We start from the raw sequence: 11,392 nt of genomic DNA, 5'->3' as shown, positions 1-11,392 counted from the left end.
GCCTTGCGTTATTTGCCCTCTGTCTGACACCTCCGCAATCCCCGGCAATAGTCCACACCGACTGGCAGCCTGCGCGGCATGGCAAGCCATAGTACGAGAAGCATGCACGCCTGCATGGGCTCGCGTCGTCTCCACTCACCGTTTGTCTGGCGCACCGTGGCGTTTCTTCCCTTCTCTCGCATCGAGGTGTTTAGTAGCTTATTAGGAGATGATGGCGGAGTTTGATGAATTGACGGGATTTGCGGGTTGAGGGCCGCATTTCAGTTCAACTAGACCGCCTACTCATGACTACAAGCCAAGTAGCGATCAAGTGTTATATCCGGTGCTGGTAAGCCTCATTTGGAATTTGCCCGGAATAAACGGTCCTGATTTAACTGTCGTGTAACATGTGGCCGGCGCCAGGGGCATGGGAGCTTCAGATTTGGAGCTGCAAGCCAACCACACCTATACAGCGACGACTTGTGCCACGCTGCACCGCAGCACGCCCCAAGTGGCATTGGTGTATTATACACAGGACTCGTCATGTGCGCAATTTAATCCCATCGCTCGTTATGAATGTCTGCATGCTTGGCTATGGAGCCCTCAAACATGTGAATGCACACAGCCCAGAGACGTGGCGCTCGCCTTATCATTCCCCGCGTTTGGCATCGAACGACTCACAGGGACTAGGGACTGGGGGTAACAATACGCACATTGTACCAGTAGACGAGTGCCCATTCAAGGTCGGGGTAAATAGATGCAGGCTTTGCTTTTGGCGACATGGGCGGTCAAGGCCCGTTCAGCCTCGTTTTACTAGGGCGGCGGTGGGCGACTAATAGAGTAGTATACCAAGGACTCGGCGGCTTAGACGAAACGGTCTAGACTTGATGCCAGCAGAGCTGATCGACGGTCAGTGGACTGGCCAGAACATCTGTAATTTATTTATCTGTAATTGTCGCCAGTGCATAGCCATGTAGTTGCCTTCGTATGCCGATTGTGGCTTGAGGGGTAGCACCACGCTGTGCTCGCAACCGGTTCAAGGGGGGGGGGGGGGCGATCGGCGGATGAAGGCCAGCGGTGGCCGGTCCGGCAAGATGGCGATGACTTTCACAGAGTCTACTCGTTAGAATAACGAACCAGTACGATGATAATGCTACATATGGTCTGCCGATGCGTAAGAGTTCAGGGGTAGGACCTCTGATGGCAGGTGAAGCTGCAGCAGCTCCGTACTCAAGTGCATGCTATCGGACCGGCAGAATGTACGAGGCGACAGGAGAGTGCAATCAAGGGCAAGATTTCATTGCCAATATACCGGCATGCCTGAATTGGCAGGCCATGCGTATGCGGATGCATAGCTGGTGCGAAAATGTCCCGATATGGTGGCGCCATCTTTCTCTCAGACAAAGCATAAGTCGGGGACCAAGTCGACACAAGTCAACCCTTACCCAGGGCTTGGCGGAAAGCAACACTCTGTGAAACATTTGTGAGCGAGAGGAGATAAGAGACTAGTTAGAGCCCGTTGCCGAGTCGGGCGAGATGTCGAAGCGACGCCGTCCCCCCCCCAGGGTCTCTGCCCCTAATAACGATGGGGGATCCGGGGTAGATGGGGGCAACACGATAGGCTTTCGGTGCAGTGAAAACTTGAACTATTTTTATATTTTTAATCCTGTTTTGAATAGAAGGCAAGGTTTGGGAAAGACATGGATTGAGGCGTCTTTTTGCCACGAGGGCTTGCGTCTCCCCATGTTGTGTAATCTAGATGCTGTGTTACACTTGTGCTTCCCAACCGCGCGCGATAAGAGCCGGGAGTGAGGCACAGGCATGGACCTGAGATTGGTTGACATGGTTGTGCGGCTTTGTGTCACGATAATCAAGGCAGAGCCGACATTAAAACAGGTTTTTTTACGGCAAAATGAGACTGTGCAATAGATCTTTTCCGAGGTACCTACAAAGCTAGTAAAAAAGCCATCGTCGGTTTGATACTAGCAAGTGTGGTACGGTAATGTGGTAATAGGCTATTGCCTGCGCTCCAGCCTACGCAGGACATTTACACGCATAGCTGTAAAGGCAATATCTTCTATTATTTCCTGGGCACTATTATCAGTAGGTATGCCGTGATGGCCTGCTGTCTGCAAGATTACGTACGCCATCCGCGCACCAGACACAATTTACCCCTCTTCTCGCCTCACTTTTGGCGAGGCTTCGCGAATCCTTGGCAGCGGGAAGTAGTTATTGAAAGTAATTCCCAAAACAAATCCTACAACAGTTTGCTTGATTTCGGTTTGCTTGTGTGTTTTCAACTAAAACAACTTCGAGGTCAATACTTTAAAAGGGCCTGAAAAGCAGCTCGACGAAACTTCCACTACGGCGTTGAGGAGGTGCACACAAGCTGGCTACGATGACGAAGAGAAAAACGAAGTTTGTGGGATAATGCGAGAGGTAATCGGAGGTATTGTTGTCCTATTTTACCAGTCTTTATTGACTCTTTAATACTATAAGTTGAGCTGAAAGGGCACTCAAAAGTTGTTACCCTTTTAGTCTGCTCACCGGATGAGTAACTCTTCGTTTCCAACTCTGGCGATGATGAGATTAAGCTGTGTACCAAGGATAGTACTTCATGCCAGCAATTGAAGGGTCACTTGGGTAGTATCAGTCACGCTTCCTTTGACAAAACGGTCATTCTTTTGGCATGTCGCAGAAAGCTCAATGGCGTGTCAACTTGTCAGCCACGCATACACAGTGAACGACATTCACTTTTCGCCGAGTGACGCTCGCTTTCTCGTGTGCTGAGTGGATTCTACAATAAAACTATGGGATATCCCTCTCGGTGCAAACCTCGAAACGTTCAGTGGCCACTCAGACACCGTCAGCTCTTTGTCATTCTCCCAAGACAGTAGCAGTCTGGATTCGTGCTCTGATGATCAATCCATCAGGCTATGACATCGCAGAGCCGCGTTGTTTTTGCATGTTATCCAACTCGCCATCACAGTTCATGCCATAAAATTTCGATTGCGGTAAACGCATCGAGACAGACGAGGGCGCATTGGCAGTCGGTCCGGTAGACGACCATCTCGCATGGCGGTCGTCAAACCACCCACCAATACTCTTCGTGACGGAACGGTAGATTCAGAAAGACGGAGAGAATTGTCTGTGGCTTTCGGATGATTTTCGTGCAGTTACTGCGGTCACTTGTAGGGCGAGAATCGTCATTGGACGCTCTACAGCTAGCATCAGTCTGCTTCATCCGTGATGCCCGTCGCAGCTGTCACCGTCCTATCTATGCACGAGCAGAATACGACCACCTTGATTCATTTACAGTAAGTACCTGGCTCGTAGAGTATCCTTTGCTGTTGAGGATCTATTAGAGTTGTAGGAGAAAAGATTTTACAGTTGCGAAGCACACGCCTGATCCACGGTTTGGATGTTGGCGTGTTTGTTGTGATGAAGCAATCGTGCTCCAAAGTGGCAGCTAGAACATGACCACGGTCGGAGATGAGCCAGTAGCAAGCATCAATTAACTTTTCATACAACGGTCAAGAGGTTGCTCTCCCTCCGGATACTGAATAAGATGGCATGAGAAGCTCATCCTGTGCTTGTAAGCCCAGCTCACACCTACCCTAGACACGAGGAATGCTACTTAAAAACATTGCCTCGCGTCACAACGGGCTTGTTGGCAGGGAAAATCGAACGTGGTTGGTAAATGAAGGCGTAGTGTATTACTGTCTAATCAGAGGGACTCATTACTTTAATGCTGAGTTGAAATCGGAGGGCATCGTTCTAAACCAACAAAGGTACATTGTCTTAACTAGCTCGTGCTCTGCTTGGAATCACCATCAATAATCAGCACGTTCGAATTTGGGTTGTAATTTTTTCAAAATAGTCGTTTTCTACTTTTGCATTTATCGTCTTTTTATCACATGGTATTGCCTTTTGCTGACATTCCGTAAAGTTGGCCAAAACAGCGCGTGGGCCGATGAACGCCTCCATACGCGTAAAGTCGCCATCGGCCAGTTTACCACCGAGACCTATGAGAGGCGGGGAATTACGAACACCAATCCACAAACCTGCCCATCATCACCATCCGAGCCTCAATCGACTTTACCAGGGCCCTTTTCCCTATGCGCGGGCAAACTCGGACCGCCGCGCGCCGCCGCGCGTCACGCGCCAGCCCAGCATCCTCCCCTCACGCCAGCGACTCCGACAGCACATCCCCCGCGCGGCCTGCCAAGCGTCGCAAACCGACCCCCTCCCCGGCCGCGGCCAAGACGGACGCCTACCGGGCCATTATCCGCTCGCCCACGGCCTCCCCTGGCCCCGCGAGCCTGCCGCCGACGCGCTGCCACGCGCTCGCGTACCACAAGCCGCTGCTCCTCGAGGGCGCCGACGCGCGCGGCGCGCTGCTGCGCTGGTTCGACTCTGTGAGCCATGCGCGGGCGATGCCGTGGCGCAAGCCGTGGGTGGACCCGAGCGGCTTCGCGTCGGCGGACGCGCTGCGCGCCGCGCTCGAGAAGCGCGCGTACGAGGTCTGGATCAGCGAGATCATGCTGCAGCAGACGCGCGTGCCCGTCGTCGTCGACTACTGGAACCGCTGGATGGACAGGTGGCCGACGATGCGGGACCTGGCGGCCGCCGACGCCGACGCCGTGCTCGCTGCGTGGCGCGGCCTCGGGTACTACAGCCGCGCGACGCGCATCCACGCCGCCGCCAAGCTCGTCGTCGCGGACCCCGCCATGGCCGGGCTGCTGCCGTCGGCGGCCGCGGAGCTCGCTGCCAAAATCCCCGGCGTGGGGCGGTACACGGCGGGCGCCATCTCGTGCATCGCGTTTGGCCGCCCGGCGCCCATGGTCGACGGCAACGTGCTGCGTGTGCTGAGCCGCCAGCTCGGCCTCTACGCCAACGTCAAGGCGGTCGCGGACATGATCTGGGTCGCCGCCGAGGAGCTTGTGAATGCCGTCGCGCTGGACGGACAGGGAGACGCAGCAGCGGTAACGCCCGACGAGACGCGGAGTGACCGGCCGGGGCGCTGGGGCCAGGCCCTCATGGAGCTGGGCAGCACCGTGTGCGCGCCCAAGCCCGACTGCGGCGCGTGTCCCATCACGGCCACATGTCGCGCATATAGCGAGGGCCTGGCCATCAGCAAAAAGGAGAAGAGCAGGGACGACATCGCCGCCATAGAGCATCTTTGTAGTGTATGCGAGCCGTTTGACGAGACCGACGATATCGAGAACCAACCCCCCGTTGTCGCCCGCAAGGGCGGCAAGCAAGCGACGCTATCCGCCTTCTTCAACAAGCCCAGTACACCACGCCCGAATCCGTCCGCCATAGTCGACGTCGAGGCCATTGTGAACCACGCGCGGCGGTTCCCTGTTAAGGTGGCGAAAAAGGCCGTCCGCCAGGAGGAGACGCTTGTGTGCGCCGTGGTGCGCGGCGACGGCCGGTACCTGATCCACAAGCGGCCGGCCAAGGGGCTGCTCGCCGGGCTGTGGGAGTTTCCGAGCTCGACGCTGGAGACCCCGAAAGCGATCACGGCGGGCCAGCGCAGCAAGCTGGCCAGGGAATTTGTGGCGGGGGTGCTGGACGGCGAGGACGGGGTCCAGTACGTGGGGGAGCTCGGGAGCGTGCCCTGGCTGTTTTCGCATATCAAGCTGACGATGCATGTACACTTGTTCCGGCTCGAGGGGGCGGGAGATGTGGGCGTGCAAGGGACGACGAGTCGACGGTGGTCGGATACTGTGGACACGGAGTCAATGGGGACAGGGATGCGAAAATGCTGGGAGTTGGTCAAGCAGGGTGTATGAATGGGCACAAGGGGGTGTATAACATCTGTAGCGGTATTTGTATAGTAGACGGATCAAGCAGTGTATAATATGCATAACAAGTACTTGTAAAGTAGATGGCTGAACGACAGTACAACATGTGTAACAAGTCCTGCATCTACTTTCACGTGTCTACTGGTGCTACGAGCTTCGTTTTACCATTTGTTGAAATAGTTCAATTCAAGGGTATATATATATCAGTCACTCATCCACATTCATACAAAACACCGCATTTAGACCCGGGCTATAAACCAAAAGCAAAAACATGCACATGCATCTCATCCAATCACGCCTATGTTTATTGCATGTGCTGGTGCTCCTGTACGGGGGGACCAGCGTAGTTGCGGTGGCCCCAGACAACGTACCAGAGGGCAGAGATGGACATGGCGGCGGCAAAGACGACCGAGGCAAAGTTGACGTTTTCGATCTTGGTGACAGGGTAGTTGGTGGGCATGCAGAAGAGAGGGAGGGCGAGAAGAGACCAGGCTACAATACACTTGTTAGCAAGGGGTTCTGCTGATGGAGCGCGGGATACGTGAACATACCAACGGCAACAAAGTTGGCGACATAGCCAAACTTGCCGAGAGGGAACGGGGCATCAGCCACCTTGGCGCGGCGGGTGAGGATGTTGATGGCAATGGGTGTTCCGTACGAGGCAGTCAGGCAAATGACACCGACACCAGAAAAGGCGTTGAAGGCAACGGCGGAACCAAAGTTGATGAGGCCGAGGACAACCTGGACAACCATGCTGAGCATCATGGCATTCAGAGGCACGTCGAGATTCCTGTTGACCTTGACCCACCACCTGGAGCCGGGGATGGCGCCGTCGCGAGCAAATGCCCAGACACAGCGGGAGGCGGCCGTGGTGCAGCCAATGCCACAAATGAGGGCAAGGACCATGAGGGGAATCAAGAGACCAATGGCGCCGCCCGGGGAGCCGACGGCGGACTTGATAATGAAGGGGACGGGCTGGCCAGAGGCGATGATGTCGGCGATTTCGCCGGCGGGCATGACGAACATGAGGGGGATGAGGAAGAGGAGGCCGGCAAATGTGTTGATGAAGATGGTGGCGACCATGGCCTTGGGGACCTGGGTAGCGGGCTCCTGGACTTCTTCGCACATACTGTAGCATGTTAGCACGACGCCTTGATGGGTGATGGCATGTGGACCACATGGATGGGTACTGTGTCGATGCGATAAGGGGGGTGGACAATGGAGGAGGAGACGTACGAGATAATCATGCCGGTGGATGAGGTGGCGTAGCCGGCGTGCAAGAGACCGACCATGAAAGACCAGCCCTTGGGCCAGCCAGACGACGTCTCGAAATGACCAAAGACGTAGGCGCCCGAGTTGCGGCCATTTTTGGCCATGACAAGGACGGTAATGGTAATTGCAATGACACCGGCAAAGGTCCAAAAGATGGCGGCCGTCTGTGGCGCACGTTAGCTTGAAGCAGGAACACGGAGGACGGAGCGCGGAGCCGGGTGCCGGGTTCGGTGAAAATTCGGGGTGGGGACGGCAGATAGCTCGCTTGTAGACTTACGTCAATCCAGGGCAGCCACTTGTTTCCGAGAGAGGAAACAAGGTTGCAGAGTATGGTAATGGCGAGAAAGAGGATGAACTGCTGCCAGCTGGTGCCTTCGATCATGGGGATGGGTAAGCCGTCGGCGTCGAGACCCTTGTCAAAGACATTGATACAGCCAATGAAGAAGAGAGCGGTACCAAAGTTGACAGCGAGTGTAATGGTAATGTTTCCGACGACATAGAGCCAACCGCAGACCCAACTGGCGATGCGGCGCCAATTGGCGGGGGCAAGCATAAAGGCTTGGTAGTAGACGCCTGGACTGGTTAGCGGAAAGAATTGGAGGCTGAGAGCAGTTTCAGCTTACCTCCAGCTGTGGGATAAACGCTGGTAATTTCGCCAAGAGAGGCAGCGACACAGACGATGATGAGAGAGACGAGAACCCAGCCCCAGATGACGACGACGGAGCCGCCGCCAATGATGGGGTAGATGAGAGTCGTGGCGAGACCGTAGGGGATCGAGGCCAGGACAAATGACATGAAGGCGACCTGGGCAGTCGATCGATTGCGCGATAGCTCGGGCTTGTAGCCCAGGGATTCGAGGAAGTGGTCGGCATTGTCCTCGGTGGACATGCGGGGAGCGACGTCGTCAGTCTTGATGTCCATCTTGCCGGAGCCGTTGGAGTCGAATCCAGGCGCCATGATGATGTGGGAGAGGCGGAGGTGGTGATGGCGAGGGAAGAAGAGGCGGGACGAGGCTGCGGGCGTTGTTAAGTAGAAAAATCAGAAGAAGAAGCGCGACGGTGTGCGCACGTGAGGCTATGCCCAGAGTGGGCAGGCGACAGAGAGGGGCGTGTGGGAGGAGCGCCACAAAGAGAAAAAAGAGGGCCGATATCCTGGCCCTGGGGTGATGGAGAAGAAAAAAAAATAGATGAGACAAGAGTGTAGGTAGTTATTTATAAATACGTTGCCGTGTATGGCGGGTTGTCTTGGTGGTGTTGGTACCAGGGCGACGGGACGGGGGAGATTGTCGGCAAAAGGGTGTATGCAATTGGAGGTGGGGGAGGAGCCGAATATAAGATGAAGAGAGACACGGAAAGGCTAGAATAAATGGAGAGGTCCGGAATGGGGCAGAGAATATTCGAACTACTAACTGCTAACCTACCTACCTAGCTGTATACTAATGTTATTATGAAGGGTGCGAGGCTGAAGACTTGGACAAGTGCGGTTGGGTGTATAGGGCTTGGTGCGCTGTAAATTACCTGCCTACCTAGGCGGTCGCGCATGGTTAGCGGGCGAGGGGCTTCAGCAAGGGCGAAAAGGTTAATTATAAAATAAAGTAGAAAATTCTGCACGTTTTCTGGAAGGCGCCTGTTTAAGTGGCCAGCCGAGTTTCATTGACAAAAACCCCAGGGCGCATTGCAGAAATCCTAGGTATCTAATGCCGATCCGAGTACTTGCGGCTTACGGAGACTGGTACGAATTACAGGGAGGGTCCATGGCTGGCCAGGGGCTTTGGCGAAAACAGCCTTGAAAGAGAGAGGTGGGCTTTCACTACGTCACCATGGAGCAATGCTGCAGAATCGCAGTCCACTGTGGAATACACAAAGAAATGCATCTTATTATTACGGGTACATTTATTCTTACGGGGCACTGCGAGCTGTGGAGGTCTCGTCGACGGGCGGGCGCGATAGAACCTGTGGTTATGGGAGGGAGGGCACTGAGGCGAGTCACTGAAAGCAGTTGTATTGGACAGCAACATGAGCAAGCACATAGGTAGGAATCCAACATCGGCCCTTTTCAACGCTCCTCTTCCGCGCATGCATATTGTATTCAAGACCGAGTAAGCCACTGAATGAGCTTGTCTGGAAAACCTAAAACAAACGAAGCAGTGGCTTGGACCTGTCACTCGCATGTGCCAGCGGACGACGGGCGCCGTCTCGGACGGTGCCCAAAGTGGCTTAACCTGGACTGACTAGCCACAATTTACAAGGGGGCCGGCAGAGGCCTGTAGGCTGTAATGTGGCTGGCTGGTTGGTCGCCACGGGTTCGCTAATTCGTACCGTTTTTTATCAAAAGAGGCTGCAACCAGCCCACCAGTTCCAGCGCCGCGGCGAGGCGGCCAGTCCGCCATTCGCTAGACATGCGAAAATCCACAAAAACTTCTTTCGATCTTTTTGAACTTGTGATTTAGTATCATCAAGTTAACTAGGTAATTTGTATCGTCGACCAATGGACAGAACCCGTCGTCCAAGTACACCGAGCTTGGTCGTGAAACCCACTGACAACCGACTGATTCAAGCCCCCCCGCTGTGGACTCGTCTCTCAGCGTAATTGAACGGCCCTGTTCTCAAACACCGCCGAGCAAATAATTGCCGCAAAAAAAAGGTCGAGCTGTGGAGTGTAAGATGCAGCGTCTGCGACGGACTAGTTAGGCCCGGTTTTTCACGGCAGAATGGAGAAGAAATCAACAGGTTTGTCTTGTCATACGAGTGACCAAAAAGACCAGACAGGTGCTCATACTCCGTAGTCTAATGATACTCTCTATACTGAAATGTTCAAAATGGAGAGAGGGAAAATGAATAGGATAAGAGTGGAGAAGAATAAGAAGAAGAACGAAAAGAAGATGACGAGAAGTAAGAAACAATACACTACAGTAGATATATATGATTGGCGGTTTCTGGCTTGGTGGTATTAGGAGGGTAGGCTGGAAGAATAATGGAAGGCTAGGCGCAAGGAATAAGGCTTCCGACAGCTGAAGCTAACTAGGAGAACTCCTAGTAGGGCTGCCGCTGTAGTGTTGACCCTGGTATGCTCGTATAGACGACGCCGTCACACGCTATGAGCTACATACCAGTAGTTAGTTATTCAGCAATCGGGTGCTGCAATCTGTCCTGTCTGATCACATGCATGTAACGTACCGCAGCATCTTGTCATCATTCGTATTACTTCAATCCCACCTACTTGTAGATGTGCTTTAAACTCCCGAGACATCACCTCTCAAGACATTGCCTCTTGGATATTGCCCCAAACATTGCCTCCCAGACATAACAGTGCCGCCCTTCATCATGCCGCCCAACCGCTGGCATCCCTCATGGTACATGCTTGATTATCGCCCTTCCCTGCCGTACTTATCAGATCGACGCTATCCCCGTCCGCCATTGTAGTCGGCACCGCCCGCCTTGCGCAGCCTCGCCACGATATCGCCCTCCTCGAGCTCCGACGCATCGCTCGCCGTCACGGCGATGCTGTGGTGCGCCAGCACGCGCTTCACGTCGCCGCTCTCGACGCTGACGCGCGCCTTGCGCATCACCCGCGTGCCCTCGCCGATCCAAATCACCAGCACAAACTTGACGCGCGTGCTCTCGGCGTCGTTGGCGTACTCGACCCGCACGTACCCGTACTGCACCTCGCCCGCGTCCAGCGACGCCGCCATCTCCGACAGGCCGCCCGTGCCTGTGCCCGTCAGCGCCAGCCGGCTCCCCGTCGCGCCCGCGTACGAGATGAGTAGCCAGTTGGTCGCCTCCTTGTCGCTGCGCACGGCGTCGTACGCAGCCGCAATATCGCCCGCATCCAGTCCGGACATGGTGCGCAGTGGATTCCCGGCTGACTGCCAAATGTCGGCTGCGGTGCGGCAATATCGTGTTCGTCGCGTGGCCGTTTGATCGAGTCCCGAGGCAAAAAAGCGCGCGCGCCGAGTGTCGGTCGCAAATGCAGCAGCGCACTGTAGAGTTGTGCTTGTCAATGTTGCTTTCGCACGTTCAATGCCGGTATGGGATACTCTCGTGCAGTCGAAGATTGGCTAGAAAGCAAGTTGCTGGCGTAGACTGGCGTGTCGTGAAGAGGCGGTAAACGGACCTCGTAAGCTCCAGCCCACCCGCTCAGTCGCCGCCAGAGAGGGGCGCGCTCGGCCGTCCTCCTGCCCATCATGTGCGCTTCTGAGCGATGATGCCTTGACATGCCGTAATTGCTGAAAATGCATATAAATACACAATTTTATCCCAACATGGTCAGTCCGGTATCGATAGGCCGACAGACCTATCTCTGCATACCGGTGAGGGGCATGTCCCAGAGCA

The 11,392-nt window shown here is 54.8% G+C and overlaps 3 protein-coding genes across 3 annotated transcripts; 1 reads left to right on the top strand and 2 right to left on the bottom strand.

Moving 5' to 3' along the window:
* Positions 1-4,097: 4,097 nt before the first annotated feature.
* Positions 4,098-5,777, top strand: CCM_09350 (A/G-specific adenine glycosylase; the record flags this gene model as incomplete). The annotated part of the gene is made up of 1 exon (XM_006674484.1): positions 4,098-5,777. One exon carries the CDS (start codon positions 4,098-4,100, stop codon positions 5,775-5,777), a length of 1,680 nt encoding a protein of 559 aa, XP_006674547.1.
* A 316-nt stretch (positions 5,778-6,093) lies between these two features.
* On the bottom strand, positions 6,094-8,018 carry CCM_09349 (amino acid/polyamine transporter I; the record flags this gene model as incomplete). The annotated part of the gene is made up of 5 exons (XM_006674483.1): positions 6,094-6,281; positions 6,341-6,918; positions 7,026-7,225; positions 7,339-7,634; positions 7,685-8,018. 5 exons carry the CDS (start codon positions 8,016-8,018, stop codon positions 6,094-6,096), a joined length of 1,596 nt encoding a protein of 531 aa, XP_006674546.1.
* A 2,443-nt stretch (positions 8,019-10,461) lies between these two features.
* Positions 10,462-10,902, bottom strand: CCM_09348 (ADF-like domain-containing protein; the record flags this gene model as incomplete). Its single annotated transcript, XM_006674482.1, has 1 exon — positions 10,462-10,902. The coding sequence occupies one exon, from the start codon at positions 10,900-10,902 to the stop codon at positions 10,462-10,464; it is 441 nt and encodes a 146-aa protein (XP_006674545.1).
* Positions 10,903-11,392: the final 490 nt, after the last annotated feature.

The sequence above is a fragment of the Cordyceps militaris genome (genome assembly GCF_000225605.1).
Source record: "Cordyceps militaris CM01 unplaced genomic scaffold CCM_S00009, whole genome shotgun sequence".
Taxonomy (NCBI): Eukaryota; Fungi; Ascomycota; class Sordariomycetes; order Hypocreales; family Cordycipitaceae; genus Cordyceps; species Cordyceps militaris.
Note: the sequence above shows the minus strand (reverse complement) of the source record. Positions and strands in the feature narration are given on the sequence as shown.